Genomic DNA, 16757 nt, shown 5'->3' with positions numbered 1-16757 from the left:
ATCAGAGAAGCATGGGAGAAAATTGAAGAAACTTTGAGCTGTGGTGTTATTTAGTTGTCTGTAAAAGTTCCATTGTTAAAATGCAATAAATGGAATTTTGGGCTATGTAAAACATTGCAACTAGATATCTTTGTAAGATAATTAATAGGGGAAAAACACTACTAAAACCATTTGTAAGATTGTACTTTAAAGAAATTTGTATTATCATGTCTGTACTGGACAGCAAATATGATGTCTGTACTGGACACCAAATATGATGCTATTAATGATCACTAATGTATGGATTGAAATTTAGTGTACAAAACAACTTATATTACTCATTTTAAAACGCAAATAAATACATGAAAACATGCCTTAAATTGTCAGAATACCTTTCCTTTATTTCACACGCCAAGTAATATTTTTGCAAAGCATACATTTTAAAATTCATGGATTATAAATTTTCTTTACTTACATGATAGTAAAGTATATGACTTAAAAATGAATTTTAAAAAAGATTTAATTTTTATCTGAGAGCACACGTGTGTGCAAGTGGGGGGAGGTGCAGTGGGAGAGAATCTCAAGCAGACTCCTTGAGTGCAGAGCCAAATACTGGACTTGATCTCCCCACCCATGAGATCATGATCTGAGCTGAAATCAAAAGTCAGGTGCTTGGGGCTCCTGGGTGGCTCAATATGTTAAGCATCTGCCTTCAATTCAGATCATAATCTCAGGTTCCTGGGATCAAGCTCCATGTCCGGCTCCCTGCTCATCAGGGAGTCTGCTTCTCTCTCTCTCTCCCTACCCCCATCTCATGTTGTCTCTCTCAAACTAATAAATAAAATCTTTAAAATTTTTTTTAAAAAGTCAGATGCTCAACTGGTTGAGCCATCAAGCTGCCCCCAAAAATGGGTTTTTGAAAATATTAAATCCTTGCCTTCTTATATAATTATTGGCATACTTTTCAAAATATATGTTTACACCTTAGAATTTATTAGACTTTTTTTTCTCTTCAATCAGTATTAAAGCTGGCTCATCTTTCAGTTCTCTTTAACAGATACTGAGTACTTTTTTAATGGAAAATATAAAAGTCCATATGACCCAAAGAGGTATGTTGGAGTAACTCACTCACCCATTTCTTCTCTGAACTGCTTCCAAGAATTGGATTAATGTGACTGAAAGGAAACCTCTTTGATCATGCTAAATATGTTTTTAGCTACAGTAGGTTTTTTTAGTTTTTATTTATTCATTCATGAGAAACAGAGACACAGACAGAGACAGGCAGAGACACAGGCAGAGGGAGAAGCAGGCTCCTTACAGTGAGCCCGACATGCGACTTGATCCTGGGTCTCCAGGTTCACACCCTGAGCTGAAGGTGGTGCTAAACCGCTATGCCACCCAGGCTGCCCTAGATACAGTAGTTTGAAGCCATGCAACTTCTCTAGTTGACCATTGGAAGAGAGCAGAGTGAGAAGACATTTTCTTATGATAGTTTAGTCCATCTAAGATCTGAAAAGAACAAATCAGTTGATGAACAAATAATTATTTCTCTAGACTATAAATGATGGCTTCTATTAGATGCCATATTAGGAGTAGAGTGGAGTAGAGTGTTAGAAGAGCTAGGGAAAAAGTGACTACTTTGTGCAAGTGTCTTCCTGAAAGTCTGGACCATTTTTTTCTTGTTTCCTTGCTTCTTTTTGCTCTCTATATTCCATTCTTTCCATCCTTACTAAGGGCTGTGCTTTAGAACAGTGGTTCTCAGTGTATAGTCTGTCCATTCCTGGGCATCCATAAGACATGTTCAGGGGGTCCTCAAGGTCAAAATTATTTTATAATTCTAAGATACTGTTCTAAAACTTCTGGCACCCTGGCACAACTGCAGCAGTGACTACAAATTATGTCAGTAGTCATTGTATTCACTGCTAAATACTTGGCAGTTTAAAAAACGCGAGTTTTACTTCAGAATGTCTTTGATGATGTGCTATTATTTTTAAAAAGATTTTATTTATTTATTCATGAGAGACAGTGGGAGAGGCAGAGACATAGGCGGAGGGAGAAGCAGACTTCTCACAGGGAGCCTGATGTGGAACTTGATCCCAGAACCCCAGGATCATACCCTGAGCCAAAGACAGATGCTCAACCACTGAGCCACCCAGGCATCCCTTGATGATGAAATGTTATTATTAAACTTCTCAAATCTCAACCCTTGAGTGCACTTCAGTTTACCATTGTGTGATGAAATGAGAAGTATAGATAAAGCACTTTAACTGTATACCAGATGTTGCATACCATTAAGGCAGAGCAGTTGTTTGATTTTTGAGTTGTAAACTGAACTAGCCACTTTTTCCATAAAACACCATTTTTACTTGAAAGAATGATTGACAAACAATGATTACTTAAACTTCATATTTTTGGTACATGTTTCCACAAGAATGGAAATGATCCTCTTATATTATGGAAAACAACTTGCAACATCTTTGTTGGTGATAAACTTTGGGCTGTTGAGCAAAAAATTAGTTTTGGAAAATTTTTATTTGATGCTATGAACTTGACATCTTAATACTCAAATTTTTCTGATGAAATCACTGCTGTTCAACATTTGAAAGATTTGCATATCTCAGTAAAGCAATATTTTTGAGATGACCAACACATGGTATTATCAAATCAGATACTAGTACAAAGTCCATTAAAAGTGTTAGGTAGACCAATGGATTATTATGTAATGGAATATGGACAGTTAATTGATATGGTTTCAGATTGTTGTACCTAAATTTTAAGAAACTGCCACTTTCTAAGTTCTTGTGACATATCAAAGAAGAATAAGCACAATTATATGAAAAAGCTATTATAATACTCCTCCCTTTTCTACATACATGTCTGTGTGAGGCCTGACTTAATTACAACAGATTGAATGTAGAATCAGATACAAAAATCTGATTCTTTTCTGTTAAGTCAGATATTAGAGATTTGCAAAAACATTTATTAATGTCACTCCTCAATTTTTTTGCTTTGGAAAATATAGTTACCTTTATAAAAATATTTATGCTCACATGTAATAAGTTTATTATTTCTTAATGAATCAATACAAAGTTGTTTTTCTCTGTTTTAATTTCTAATATGGTAAGTATCAATAGATAGGACCCACATTAAAAAAAACACTTTGGAGTTTTCACTAATTTTTAAGATTGTAAAGGATTCCTGAGACCAAATGGATTGAGAACTGCTTTCCTTCAAGAGACTGATAAAAATGGTTCTCCTTGGGCACCTGAGTGGCATCTGCCTTTGTCTTAGGTCATGATCCTAGGTCCTGGGATCAAGCCCCAAATGGGGCTCCCTGCACAGTGATGAGTGGGCTTCTGCCTCTGCTCCTCCCCTCTGCTCTATACTTTCTGTTCCTGGAATTCTCTTACTTGCTCTCTCAAATACATAAAATCTTTTAAAAAATAGTTCTTTTTGATGTGGAGTCATCATTCATGAAATGACTTGATTCCCTTGTTATTATATTGGTCATGTGGATATTAGGAAAAAGGAAACTGGGTATCTGAAACCTTTGAATCCAGTGCTTAGGGTTAATGCTATTTGTTTAGCTGAAGCATGTGTGCACGTGTGTGTGTGTGTGTGTGTGTGTGTGTGTTGTGGCAATTAAATTAATCTGTTTTTTTTTCTTTTTTTAAGTTTTTATTTTGATTCCAGCTAGTTAAAATAAAATATAGTGTAATATTAGATTCTGGTGTACAATACAGTAATTTATCACTCCCTTACAATACCTGATGCTCATTACAAGTGCACTCCTTAATTCCCATCAAACTATTTCACCCATCCCCCCACCCACTTCCCCTCTGGTAACCATCAGTTTGTTCTCTGTAGTTAAGAGTTTGCTTCTTAGTTTGCCTCTCTGTTTTTTTTCACTTGCTCATTTATGTTGTTTCTTAAATTCCACCTATATTTGAAATCATATGGTATTTGTCTTTATCTGAGTCTCTAATTTTGCTTAGAATACTACTCTCTAGCTCCATCCATGTCCTTGCAAATGGCAAGATTTCTTTCTTTTTAATGGCTATGTAATATTCCATTTTGTGTATCAAATTGTATATATATATTCCACCAGAGACCTCTCCAGAGAGATAAGTTTAGGGTTAAGGCTAGGGTATAGTTAGGGTTGGGGGTTAGGATTTGTGGTTGGGTTAGGATTAGGTCTTCACTTAGTATAATACTCTTTACCTTGATCCGTGTCTTTGCAAATAGCAAGATTTCATTTTTATGGCTGAGTATTGTTCCATCGTGTGTGTATGTGTGTGTGTGTGTGTGTGTGTTCCCCAAATCTTCTTTTTCCTGAGATGAAGGATTAGGGTTCAGTGTAAGACTAATATTAGGGCTAGGGTTAGAGTTAGGGCCAGGGTGAGTGAATGTGCCTATTTTCCTGCAGTTTAGAGACCTCTTCTCAGCAATCCATTTAGAATTAGAGTTAGAGTTGGGGGTTAGTCGTTAACAGTTAGGTGTTAGGGTTAGGATTAGGTTTAGAGCTAGGGATAGGGTTAGAATCAATCTATGTCCCTCATGTCCTGCAGTTCAGAGACCTCTCCAGAGGTTAGGTTTAGGGTCTGAATTCAGTTTAGAGGTAGAGTTTAGTAGTTATTGGTAAGGAATAGGGTTAGGTATAGGGACAAGGTTAAGATTAGGGTAAGGATTAGTGTTTGTGCTTGTGCTTGGCATCCTGCAGTTCAGAGACCTCTCCAGAGACAAACCTCAAGCTTCTTTTGGGGTGAGAATAAATAAGGCAGCCATCCATGGAGCTGAGGTACCGAGGGGACTTGGTGCTCTAGATACTCTTGGAGTGGAAATTCAATTGGTCATTCTGTTTCTGTTTCTTTTTGGTCTTTTTTACTTCCTTTTTTATTTAAATTCCTCTTAGTTAACATACAGTGTGATATTACTTTCAGGAGTAGAATTTACCAATTCAGTACTTACATACAATAGCCAGTGCTTAGCTCAATGAATGCCCTCCTTAGTTCCCATCACTTATTTAACCTATTCTGCTGCCCACCTCCACTCTGGTAATCAGCAGTTTGTTCTCTATTATTTAAGAGTGTGTTTCTTGGTTTTTATCTCATATTTTCCCCTCTATGTACATTTGTTTTGTTTCTTAAATTCTACCTCTGAGTGAAATCATATGGTATTTATTTTTCTCTGACTTATTTTGCTTAGCATAATACTTTCTAGATTCATTCACATTGCTGTGAATGGCAAGATTCCATTTGGTTTTATTGCTGAGTAATAACCCATTGTATGTGTATACCAACTCTTCTTTATCATTCATCAGTCAATGGATGTTTGGGCTCTTTCCATAATTTGGCTATTGTTGATAGTCCTGCTATAAATATTTGGGTACATGTATTACTTCAAATCAGCACTTTGTATCCTTTAGGTAAATACCCAGTAGTAAATTCAGCAATTGCTGGATCATTCTATTTTTAACTTTTAACTGGTAGTTCTATTTTTAACTTTTTGATGGACCTCCTTAATAATGTTTCTGAGTGACTGCACCAGTTTGCATTCCCGCCAACAGTGTAAGAGAGTTTCCCGTTCTCCAAATCCTTGCCAACACAGTTATTTCCTGTGTTGTTAATTTTAGCCATTCTGACTGGTGTGAGAGTATGTCTCATTGTAGTATTGATTTATATTTCTCTGATGATGAGTGATATTGAGCATTTTTCATGTTTCTCTTGGCCATCTAGATATGTTCTTTGAAAAAATGTTATTCATGTCTTCTGCCCATTTGTTAACCAGGTTATTTTTTTGGGTGTTGATTTTTATAAGTTGGTTATGTAATTTGGATACTGCCCCTTTATCAGATATGTCATTTGCAAATATCTCCTCCCTTTTATATGTTACCTTTTAGTTTTGTTTGTTGTTTCCTTTGCTATACAGAATCTTTTTATGTTGATGAAGTCTTAACAGTTAATTTTTGCTTTTGCTTCCCTTGCCTCAGAAGACATATCTAGTAAGAAGTTGCTATGGCTGATGTCAAAGAGGTTACTGTCTGTGTTCTCCTTTAGGATCTTGATGGTTTCTGGTCTCATATTTCCTTCTTTCATCCATTTTGAATTTATTTTTGTATATGGTATAAGAAAGTGGTCCAATTTCATTCTTTTGCATGCTACTGTCCAATTTTCCCAACACCATATGTTGAAGAGACTATCGTTTTCCATTGGATATTCTTTCCTGGTTTGTGGAATATTAATTGATCATATAGAGTTGTGGATTCATTTCTGGATTTTCTATTCTGTTCTATTGATCTATTTGTCCTTTTTTTTGTCCCAGTGCCATACAGTCTTGATCATTACAGCTTTCTAACATAACTTGATTGCCTTTGGTAATATAGACATTTTAACAATATTTGTTCTCCCAATCCATGAGCATGAAATATTTTTCCCAATTCTTTACTTTCTTTCATCAATGTTTCATAGTTTTCATAACCTCTTTGGTTATATTTATTTCTAGGTATCTTATGGTTTTTGATACAATTGTAAATGAGACTGATTTCTTGATTTCTTTTTGAGGATGACATTAGCTGTGGGTTTTTCATATATGGTTTTATGATATTGAGGTATGTTCCTTCTAATCCTACTTTGTTGGGGATTTGTTATGAATGGATATTGTATTTGATCAAATGCTCTGCATCACTTGAGATGATCATATTTTTTATCCTTTCTTTAATTAATGCTTTATATAATGCTGATTATGAATATTGAACCACCCTTGCAATCCAGGAATAAATCCCACTTGGTCGTAGTAAAAGTTTTTTTTTTTTTCATTTTAGGTTAATTTTTAAGTAATCTCTCTACCAAATGTGGGGCTCAAACTCACAACTCTGAAATCAAGGGTCACATGCTCTACTAACTGAGCAGGCCAGGAACTCCTGTTTTTTTTTTTTTATTATTATCTTTTGTGGATTAGGTTTGCTAGTAGTTCAGTGAGAATTTTTGCATCTGTATTCATTTGTAATATTGGCCTGTAGTTCTCTTTTTAGTGGTGTCTTTGATTTTGGTATCAGAGTAATGCTTCCTCATAGAATGAATTTGGAAGTTTTCCTTTCTTTTCTATTTTTTGGAATAGTTTGAAAAGCATACATATACATATTAACTCTTCTTTAAAGACTTTGAATTTGCCTGTGAAGCCATCTGGTCCTGGATGTTGGGTTGTTGGCAGTTTTTTAAATGATTCAATTTCATTCAATTTCATTCCTGGTAATTGTTCTGTTCAAATTCAAATTTTCTATTTCTTCTTGTTTCAGTTTGTGTAATCTATATGTTTCTAGGAATTTTTTCATTTCCTCCAAGTTGTCTAAACTTTTGGCATAGTTTTTCATCATATTCTGTTATGATTGTTTATATCTCTGTAATGTTGTTATTTCTCTTCTGTTATTTGTGATTTTATTTATTTCAGTCATTTTTCTTTTTGATAAGTCTGGCTAGAGGTTTATCAATTTTATTAATTTTTTTCAGGAATGCAGCTCCTGGTTTCAGCTCCTTTTGTTTGTTTTAGTTTCTATATAATTTATTTCAAAGCAGTGTATAACTTTTGCTAGTTTTTAAAAATGAAACAGCCCTTTACTGATAAATAACTGCTATTAAATTTTAATCTATTCATATTTATTTTCATAACTGAAGCTTTTAAAAAATTAGCTTTTAATGAGTCATAATCTTAGTTTGAAAATATGAAGTAGTATTATCTTAAGCTTGCTCAGTAATCTTAAAGATTTTAATTTTAATTTGTTTATTGTGATAGTTTGCCATCTTGATTCTTCAGCCTGGCAGAATGGTATCATTTTCTCTGTTCTTTCTTCTTAGAAAACAAAATGCCTGGTAACTTCCAAAATGGACCAATAAGGCAGTAGAAATGAAGTTATCAAATTAATAGTCATCACATTTCTTTGGTCTTTATTAAGGTGCTTGGGTCTTGAAAGTAGTTCCCTTAGATCAAATTGCCTCTCACTATATTGCTTATCTCATATATCACAAACTTTTTAAAGTCCATGATCATGTCATCTATTTTAAAATTTTTCTTTCCGGGATCCCTGGGTGGCGCAGCGGTTTGGCGCCTGCCTTTGGCCCAGGGCGCGATCCTGGACACGCAGGATCGAATCCCACGTCGGGCTCCCGGTGCATGGAGCCTGCTTCTTCCTCTGCCTGTGTCTCTGCCTCATTCTCTCTCTCTCTCTCTGTGACTATCATAATAAATAAAAAAAAAAAAAAAAAAAAAAAAAATAAAATTTTTCTTTCCTATGTATGTATGTATGATAGTATGATTTACTAAATGAATTAAAATGAGCAAAACTTGAGTGTAATTTATAGAGAAAAATATATCTTTATAAAATTAGAGAAAATGCATGGACATATATATGTGCTAACGTGTGTATAGCAAGAATGTCTTGAAACATGATTTTTACTTTTTAAAAAAATTCCTCTATTAGGTTTTTCTTGTTCGAAAGAAGACTGGTCCTGATGCTGGGCAGCTCTATGCAATGAAAGTGTTAAAAAAAGCTTCTTTAAAAGGTAGAAAATTACAAACCTTATTAAAATAGAATTTGAAAAAAATAGAATTTGATAAAGCTTGTTTTAAGACACATGCTGTGTATTGCTTGTATAAGTTGAATAGACTCAGTTTCCTTTAAACATTAGTAATTGTTACAGTTTTCTAACCTGTAAGTGATATTTCTAGGTTTGATATTGGCATATGCTTTAATTTAATGATACTGTACCCTGGTAAAAAAAATCATATAAAAAGTGACACATTTTATTTAATATTTAATATATTTAATATAAAGTAAACTTAGTAGGCTATATTCTTTTATTTCAAAATTCATATTTTTTCTCTTCACCTGTGCTGGTTTTGTATACTGAAAAATCACAACCACCTGGATAGAATTACATACACCATCTTCTAGGATGTGATAGCAATAACACTGTGCTCAGTTTTTATCAGAAAGTCATTTGAACAATTGGAGACCAATACATAATAAATACATGCTAGCCAAATACTTATTCATGTCACTTTAATCCATCTAGATCTAAACTGAATTTGATGACTTTCTGAGAATATGGTAATTACTGTCTAGGAATATATAGATTGCAAATTTAGGCACTTATAAAGTTATATTTTCATACTTTTATTTGGTGAATTATTGATGAGACTTCTACTGAAATTTTATATAGAGTAATATATTCTACCCTTCTATAATTTTTAGTTCGAGACAGAGTTCGGACAAAAATGGAAAGGGATATACTGGTGGAAGTAAATCATCCATTTATTGTTAAATTACACTATGGTATGTAATTTTTTTAATTTATGGAATTAGAGAATATTTCCTTTCAAACAGTAATATAACAAAATAAATACTTCAAATTATTTAATACATTTAACTATGTAAAATATATTTATCTGAAATAAGAATAAGAATAGCTTGCTTTGAATTGTATTTTCTGAATCTGTTGGTTAATTTGTCTAAGGTAATAAGATAGTATCTTCTGATTACTTGTCTGGTAATATTTCTTTACTCTGCTAGGCTATACCTTTAATGATCTTAGGCCCTAAACTGTGATAATTTATTCAAAACATCTGAAGTTTGGATGTGTTCCTCTTACATGTTCATAATGAGCATATTATTTTATTTCCTAGCTCTACTGAAGAGTACCATATAGTTATATTAGTCCCTTTGAGTTATTCTTTCTTATATTTGGGGGAGGAGGAATACCTGTAAGAAGCAGTAAATATAATGGCAAGAACATGAATTTGGAGTCAGACAGTTCTGAGTTTGAATCATGGCTCCATTGATAATTTAATGCATGTGTGAGATTGTGAAATTTGGCTTTTCTGGATAATTCAAAGGTATATGCATAATTAAATCACTTATACATTCTGTGATGTCACTTTAAGTTTTCAAGATTTAAAAAACTAGCAGCTATTGATTTTATTCTTAAGTAATTTTGAAAAATAATGTGTTAAGGTATATACTAAATTATTTTTATAGAAAGCCCTCAAGAAATTTCCATTCATTATTCTTTCACTCTCTGTTACCCTAAATCGAAAGTAGTAGTATCTAAAGTCCCCCTTCCTTGAATCACCAGGATGTCATTACATTAATAACTAAATACCAACTGTATGCAAAACAGTATTGAATGCAGTAGGCTCTAGAGGTGAAACAATCTCTGATCTTAAAAAACTTATAATCTCTTGGAACAAAGACAAATTAATTTTGTATAATTTAATTGTACAAATCAAAATGGAGTAAGTTCCATAGAGAGACATAAATAAAGAACAATGAAATCTCAAAAGTAGTAAGTAATTATTATTGAGAAGAGGATAAGGATGCTATAAAATGTGAAAAGAGAGAAATCTTAAACAGAGGAAAATTTAATGTAGGAGGTGGAATTTTTGTTGAGCTTGAAAGAATTAGTAGACTTTCGGTAGATAGGGAGGTAGAGTACAGGCAGTTTGCAATAGAACGTAATACTCCATAAATAAGGAAAATGACAGTAGAAGTCTCTGAGTAAAACCATATGTAAAGCTGATTATGTTCTAGGAAGGGGTTTATAACTATTTTAACACTAAATTCAATTTTGAGATAATGTTATACAATACTATTGAGCCATGTGAATAAATGCTTAATTCCTTTATAGTATTTAATGATAAAACTCTAAACATACATATTAATTAAAAATTATACTAAGCCTGTTAAGCCTTTAAGATTGTTCTGTTACTACATTCTAATTTATAATTAGCCTTTCAGACTGAAGGGAAGCTGTATTTAATACTGGATTTTCTCAGGGGAGGAGATGTCTTCACAAGATTATCCAAAGAGGTGGGTATCTGTTTGTAAATTTTTACTATATTTTATTGAAACAAAACTAAGAAAAATCATTTGTGTTCTGCTAATTAATTTTTCTATACAAATTTTAAATACTTATTCTGTTTGCTTCACTGCAAATATGTTAATGGCATTCTCTGTCTGCCTGTCATTTAGATCATTTCAATGTGCTTCTCATGATTTTATTAGACACAAGATCAATAAAATAAATGGATGAAGTAGATAGGGGCAAGCCTAGGATTTTGGCTACTCAAGCTACCAAAATACCTCTGGGAGTAGTTTTTAATTTATTCTAAAACAGCTTTATGGAGATATAATTGACATACAATGAATTGCATCTATTAGAGTATGTACTTTGATAGAATTTGACATTTGTATATATCTGTGAAATCATCATCACAAGATAATAAACTTATCCATCATTCCCAACCATTTTCTTGCACTCATTTGTAATGCCTCCTTCTGCCCTTCCTCTACTGAATCTGCTTTCTGTCACTGTTTGGTTTACATTTTCTAGGACTTTATATAAATGGAATTATATAGTGTCTATTCTTTTTGACTAGCTTATTTAACTAAGAATAATTATTGTGAGATTTAGCCATGGTGTTTTATGTATCAGTGGTTCATTCACTTTCATTGCTGAGTGGTATTCCACTGTATGGATATACCACGATTTGTTTATGCATGAACATATGATGGATATTTGGGTTTGCAATTTTTGGATATTACTAATAAAACTGCTATAAACATTAATGTTCAAATGTTTGTATGGACATATGTTTTTATTTTCATGGTTAAATACCTAGGAGAATAATGACTGGGCTATTTGGTAGGTGTATGTTTTAACTTATTTTAAAGACACTATCAAATTTTTTTCTAAGGTAGGATTATAATTTTTACAATCCCACCAGCAGCATATGAGAGTTTCAGTTGCTCCACATCATTGCCAACCCTTGATATGGTCAGTAGTCTTGTTTTTATTTTGGACATAAGTGTGTAGTGGTACCTTATTGTGGTTTTGAATTGCATAATCCTAATGACTAATGATGATGAGCATCTCTACATGCACTTATTTGGCATCTATTTATCTTCTTTGATAGCATGTCTGTTTAAATCTTTGGCTCATTTTTTATTAAGTTGTATTATTTATGAGTTTTAGGAGTCTTTATATATTTTGGATGGTAAGTCCTTTTATCATGTATGTTGTCTGCAAATATTTTCTTCTGGTCCATGGTTTGTCTTTTCATTCTCTTAACAGTGTCTTTCAAAAATCAGAAGTTCTTAACTTTGATGAAGCCCAACTTATAATTTTTTCTTTAATAAATTTGGTGTCCTATTTTAAGAATATTTGCCTAATCTCAGGTCACATAGGTTTTCTATGTTTTCTAGACATTTTGTAATTTTAGGTTTTACATTTAAGTTTATAATCCGTTTTGAGTTTATTTTAGCGTATGTCAAGGGGTATGCGTTGAAGTTGTAGTTCTTTTTTCTTTTTGCATATACATAGCCCATTGTTCTAGCATCGTGATTAGCAAAGTCTGCTTTCTTCATTGAATGATGTTGCATTTTGTTGAAAAATCAATTGACCATATATGTGAAAGTCTATTTCTGGACATTCTATTTTTTTCCATCAATCTATCTTTGTTTCACTACCACTTGATTTTTTAATTGCTGTACCCTTATAATATGTCGTAAAGTAAGGTAGAGTAAATCCTTGAGTTTTGCTCTTCTCTTTCAAAGTGGTTTTGGGTCTTCTGGGTCCTTTGTATTTCCGTATCAATTTTATTTATTTATTTTTTAATAAATTTATTTTTTATTGGTGTTCAATTTGTCAACATACAGAATAACACCCAGTGCTCATCCCGTCAAGTGCCCATCTCAGTACCCGCCACCCAGTCAACCCCACCCCCCCCAGCCCACCTCCCCTTCCACCACCCCTAGTTCGTTTCCCAGAGTTAGGACTCTTTCATGTTCTGTCTCCCCCGTATCAATTTTAAAATCAGCCTTTCACTTTCTACAAAAATCTTGCTGGGATTTTGACTGGGATTGCATTGAATCTATAGGTCAATGTGCAGATAATTGACATTTTGACAATATTGAATCTTCAATCCATGAATATAATATTTTTTCTCCAGCTTTTGAGTCTCCTTTAATTCCTCTCAGCAATTTCTTGTCATTTTCAGTGTATAGGTCTTGCACATTTTTAATCAGATTTATCTTTATGTATTTCCTTTTTAAAAATGCTATTGCAAATAGAGTTGCTTTCTTATTCATTTCATTTTTAAGTTGGATGGAAATACAGCTGACTTTTTTGCACATTGAACTTGTATTCCACAATTTAATTGAACTTACTTATTATATCTAACAGCTTTTGTGGGTAGATTCCATAGAATTTTCTACTTATAACCTACAAATAAGGAGATTTTGTTTTTTGTTTTTTGTTTTTTCCATTATGGGCATCATGTATTTCTTTTATTTGTCTTTGTTGCACTGGCTTGACCCTCCAGTTCAGTGTTCTGTAAAATTGATGAGCAGATATTCTTGCCTTATTTCTGATCATAGGGGAAAAGCATAATTTTAGCATAAGTTACAAAGTTCAGTATAGGTCTTTAACATGTTCTTTATGAGATTGTGAAAGTTCTCTTCTGTTACTAGATTGTTGAATTTTTATCAGGTATGTACATTCGATTTTGTAATATTCTTTCACATCAATTATTGAGATAATACTCATTTGAGTGTTAGACCTGTTACATTTAATGTGATTATTGATATGGCTGTGTTTAAATATCCAATTTTGCTGTTTGTGTGGAGTTTTTTTTTTGTCCCATCCATTCTTTATTTTTCCCTCTTTTTCTGCATTATTTTGTGTTAGTTTTGATGTACAACACAATGATTTGACACTTGTATACAATTCAAATTGATCACCACCATACTCTAGTTATTATCTGTCACCACAAAAAGTTACAAATTTTTTTCTTGTGATGAGAAATTTCAAGATCTATTCTCGTGGCATCTGTAAATATGCACTAAAATACCATTGTCTATAGCCACCATGCTGCCCACCACCTACCCATGACCTATTCATTTATCACAACAAAAATTTGTACCTACTAATCCCCCTTATCCATTTCCCTGACCCACCAGACATCCTTTCCCAGGCAGCCACCACTCTGTTCTCCATATCCATAACTTTTATTTAATTTTTATAATACACATATAAGTGAGATAAAACGGTATTTTTACTGGGGCACCTGGGTGGCTCAGTGGTTGAGTATCTGCCTTTGGCTCGGGTCATGATTCCAGGGTCCTGGGATCAAGTCCTGGATTGAGCTCCTGGCAGGGAACTTGCTTCTCCCTCTGCCTATGTCTGTCTCTCTCTGTGTGTCTCTCATGAATGAATAAATAAAGTCATTTTAAAATGGTATTTGTCACTCTGACTTATTTTACTTAGCATAACACATGGAGGGTCCACCCATGTTGTTATGAATGGCAAGATTTCCTTCTTTTATATGGCTAAATAACAATCCATTGTATATATACACTACATCTTCTTTATCCATTCATACATCATTGGGCATACATGATTTCTGTATATTGGCTCTTTGAAAGAATACTCCAGGGAACATAGGGGTGGACATATCTTTTCAAATTGGTGTTTTTATTTTGCTTCAATAAATGTCCAGTCCCAGAATTGCTAAATCATATGATATTTCTATTTTTGCTTTTTGAAGGAAACTTCATATATTGTTTTGCATATTTGCTATACCAATTTACATTAATACCTATAGTGCACAAGTGTTCCATTTTCTCTGCTTCCTCCTCAACACTTGTTATTTTTGATGATAGCTGTTCACTTTTGATGATAGCTGTTCTAACAGGTATGAGGTGATAATTCATTGTGGGTTTGATTTGTATTTCCCTGATGATTAGTGATATCTTCTTCAAAAATATGTCTATTCAGATCCTCTGCTCATTTTTTAAATTGAATTATTTAGGGTTTTTTTGGTGATGAGTTGCAGGAGTTCTTTGTATATTTTGAATAGTAATAACTTATCAAATTTGTGACTTGAAAATATTTTCTTCCATTTAGTACGTTGCCTTTTCATTTCATAGATGTGTTTCATTGCTGTGCAGAGGCTTTTTACTTTCATGTGGTTCCACTTGTTTATTATTGTTTTTGTTACCATTACTTTAGGAATCAGTTAAAAAGAAAAAGGCTTATGGCAAGTTTACTTCCTAAGTTTTCTTCCAGGAGATTTATGGTTTCAGATCCTACGTTTAACTCTTTAGTCCATTTTGGTTATTTTTTTGTGTATGGTATAAGAGAGTAGTCTAGTTTCGTTCTTTTCATGTGACTGTCCAGTTCTCCCATACCATTTATTAAGTAGACTATCTTTTCCCCCTTATATATATTTACCACATTTATAATAAAATAATTGACCATATTTAAGTGAGTTAATTTCTGTGCTCTTCTTTCTGTTCTATTGAGGCATATGTTTGTTTTTATGCCAATACCATATTGTTTTGATTACTATAGCTCTATAATATAGTTTTAAATCAGGGAGCTTGATGACAATTTTTATTTTTTCTTTATCAAGATCGCTTTGGCTATTTGGGGTCTTTTATGATTCCAAACAAATTTTATAATTGTTCATTCTATTCTTTTTTGAATAATGCCATTGGAATTTGGTACAGATTGCATTGAATTTGTCCATTTTTTGGCATTATGGACATTTTAAAAATATTAATTCTTCCAATACATAAGTATGGAATTATATTTCTATTTATTTGTGCCTTCAATTTTTTTCATCATTGTTTTATAGTTTTCAATGTAGAGATTTTTCACTTCTTTGGTTAAGTTTGTATCTAGATATTTTATTCTTTTTGATATAATGTAAATGGATATTTTTCTTAATTTATCTTTCTGAGAGTTCATTATTAGTTTGTAAAAATATAACAGAGTTTTGCATGTTGGTTTTGTACCTGCATTTTACTGACTTTGTTCATTAGTTCTAACATTTTCTAAATGGAGTTTTCTGTATTTTCTATGTACAAACTGATGCTGTCTGCAAATAGTGACAGTTCTACTTCTTTCCAGCTTGGATGACTTTTTTATTTCCTTTTCTTGCCTAATTGCTCTGGCTAGGATTTCTAATGCCTATGTGGAATAAAAGTGGAGATAGTGGACATGCTTGTATTGTTTCTGATCTTAGGAAGCTTTTCACAGTTGAATATGATGTTAGCTGTAGAATTATTATGTTGAAGTATGTTCCCTATACACCAACATTTTTGAGAGGTTTTATCCAAATGGATATTGAATTTTGTCACTTTTTCTGCATCTAGTGATATGATCATATAAATTTTATCTTTTATTCTGTTAATGTTGTATATCATGTTGATTGATTTGTGGAAGTAGAAGCATTGTTATATCCCTATAATAAATCACCTTCGATCATGATACATGATCTTTTTAATATATTTTTGAATTTGTTTGCTAATATTTTGTTGAGAATTTTTGTATCTATGTTTATTAGGGATATTGGCTGCCATTTTCTATGTTTTTCTATGTCTTTCTTTTTCTCCCTTTCCATTTTTAGTGTTCTGTGTGGTTTTGTTACCAGGATGAAATAATTTTGAAAACTTCACTTCCACTTCAATTTTTGAAATGGATCTAGGATAGTTATTATCTCTTCTTTAAGTGTTTGGTAAAATTCCCCTGTGAAGGTGTCTGGCTTTTGTTTGTCTATATTTTTTAATATAAAAGATTCAATTTTACTACTACTTAATTGGTTAGTTCAGATTTTCTTTTTTTCTTGATATAGTCTTGGGTTATTACAGGATTATAGGAATTTATCTTTTCTTCTAAGTAGTCCAAAATGTTGGCTTGTAATTGTTCATAGCAGCCTCTTAT

General features: G+C 32.7%; 1 protein-coding gene across 5 annotated transcripts in view; it reads left to right on the top strand.

Annotated features, from left to right (window-relative positions):
• RPS6KA6 (ribosomal protein S6 kinase A6) overlaps positions 1 to 16757 on the top strand; it is a 195448-nt gene that overhangs the window by 88780 nt on the left and 89911 nt on the right. For all 5 annotated transcript variants that reach the window (XM_049107593.1, XM_049107594.1, XM_025431853.3 and 2 more), the window contains 3 exons: positions 8453 to 8534; positions 9227 to 9307; positions 10761 to 10840. In XM_049107593.1, coding sequence (XP_048963550.1) covers positions 8453 to 8534; positions 9227 to 9307; positions 10761 to 10840 — 243 coding nt within the window. The remainder of the gene's footprint in view (positions 1 to 8452; positions 8535 to 9226; positions 9308 to 10760; positions 10841 to 16757) is intronic.

This window comes from Canis lupus, chromosome X, assembly GCF_003254725.2.
Source record: "Canis lupus dingo isolate Sandy chromosome X, ASM325472v2, whole genome shotgun sequence".
In the NCBI taxonomy this organism is placed as follows: Eukaryota; Metazoa; Chordata; class Mammalia; order Carnivora; family Canidae; genus Canis; species Canis lupus.
The sequence above is the reverse complement of the archived record's forward strand: the minus strand, read 5'-3'. Positions and strand labels throughout refer to the sequence as shown.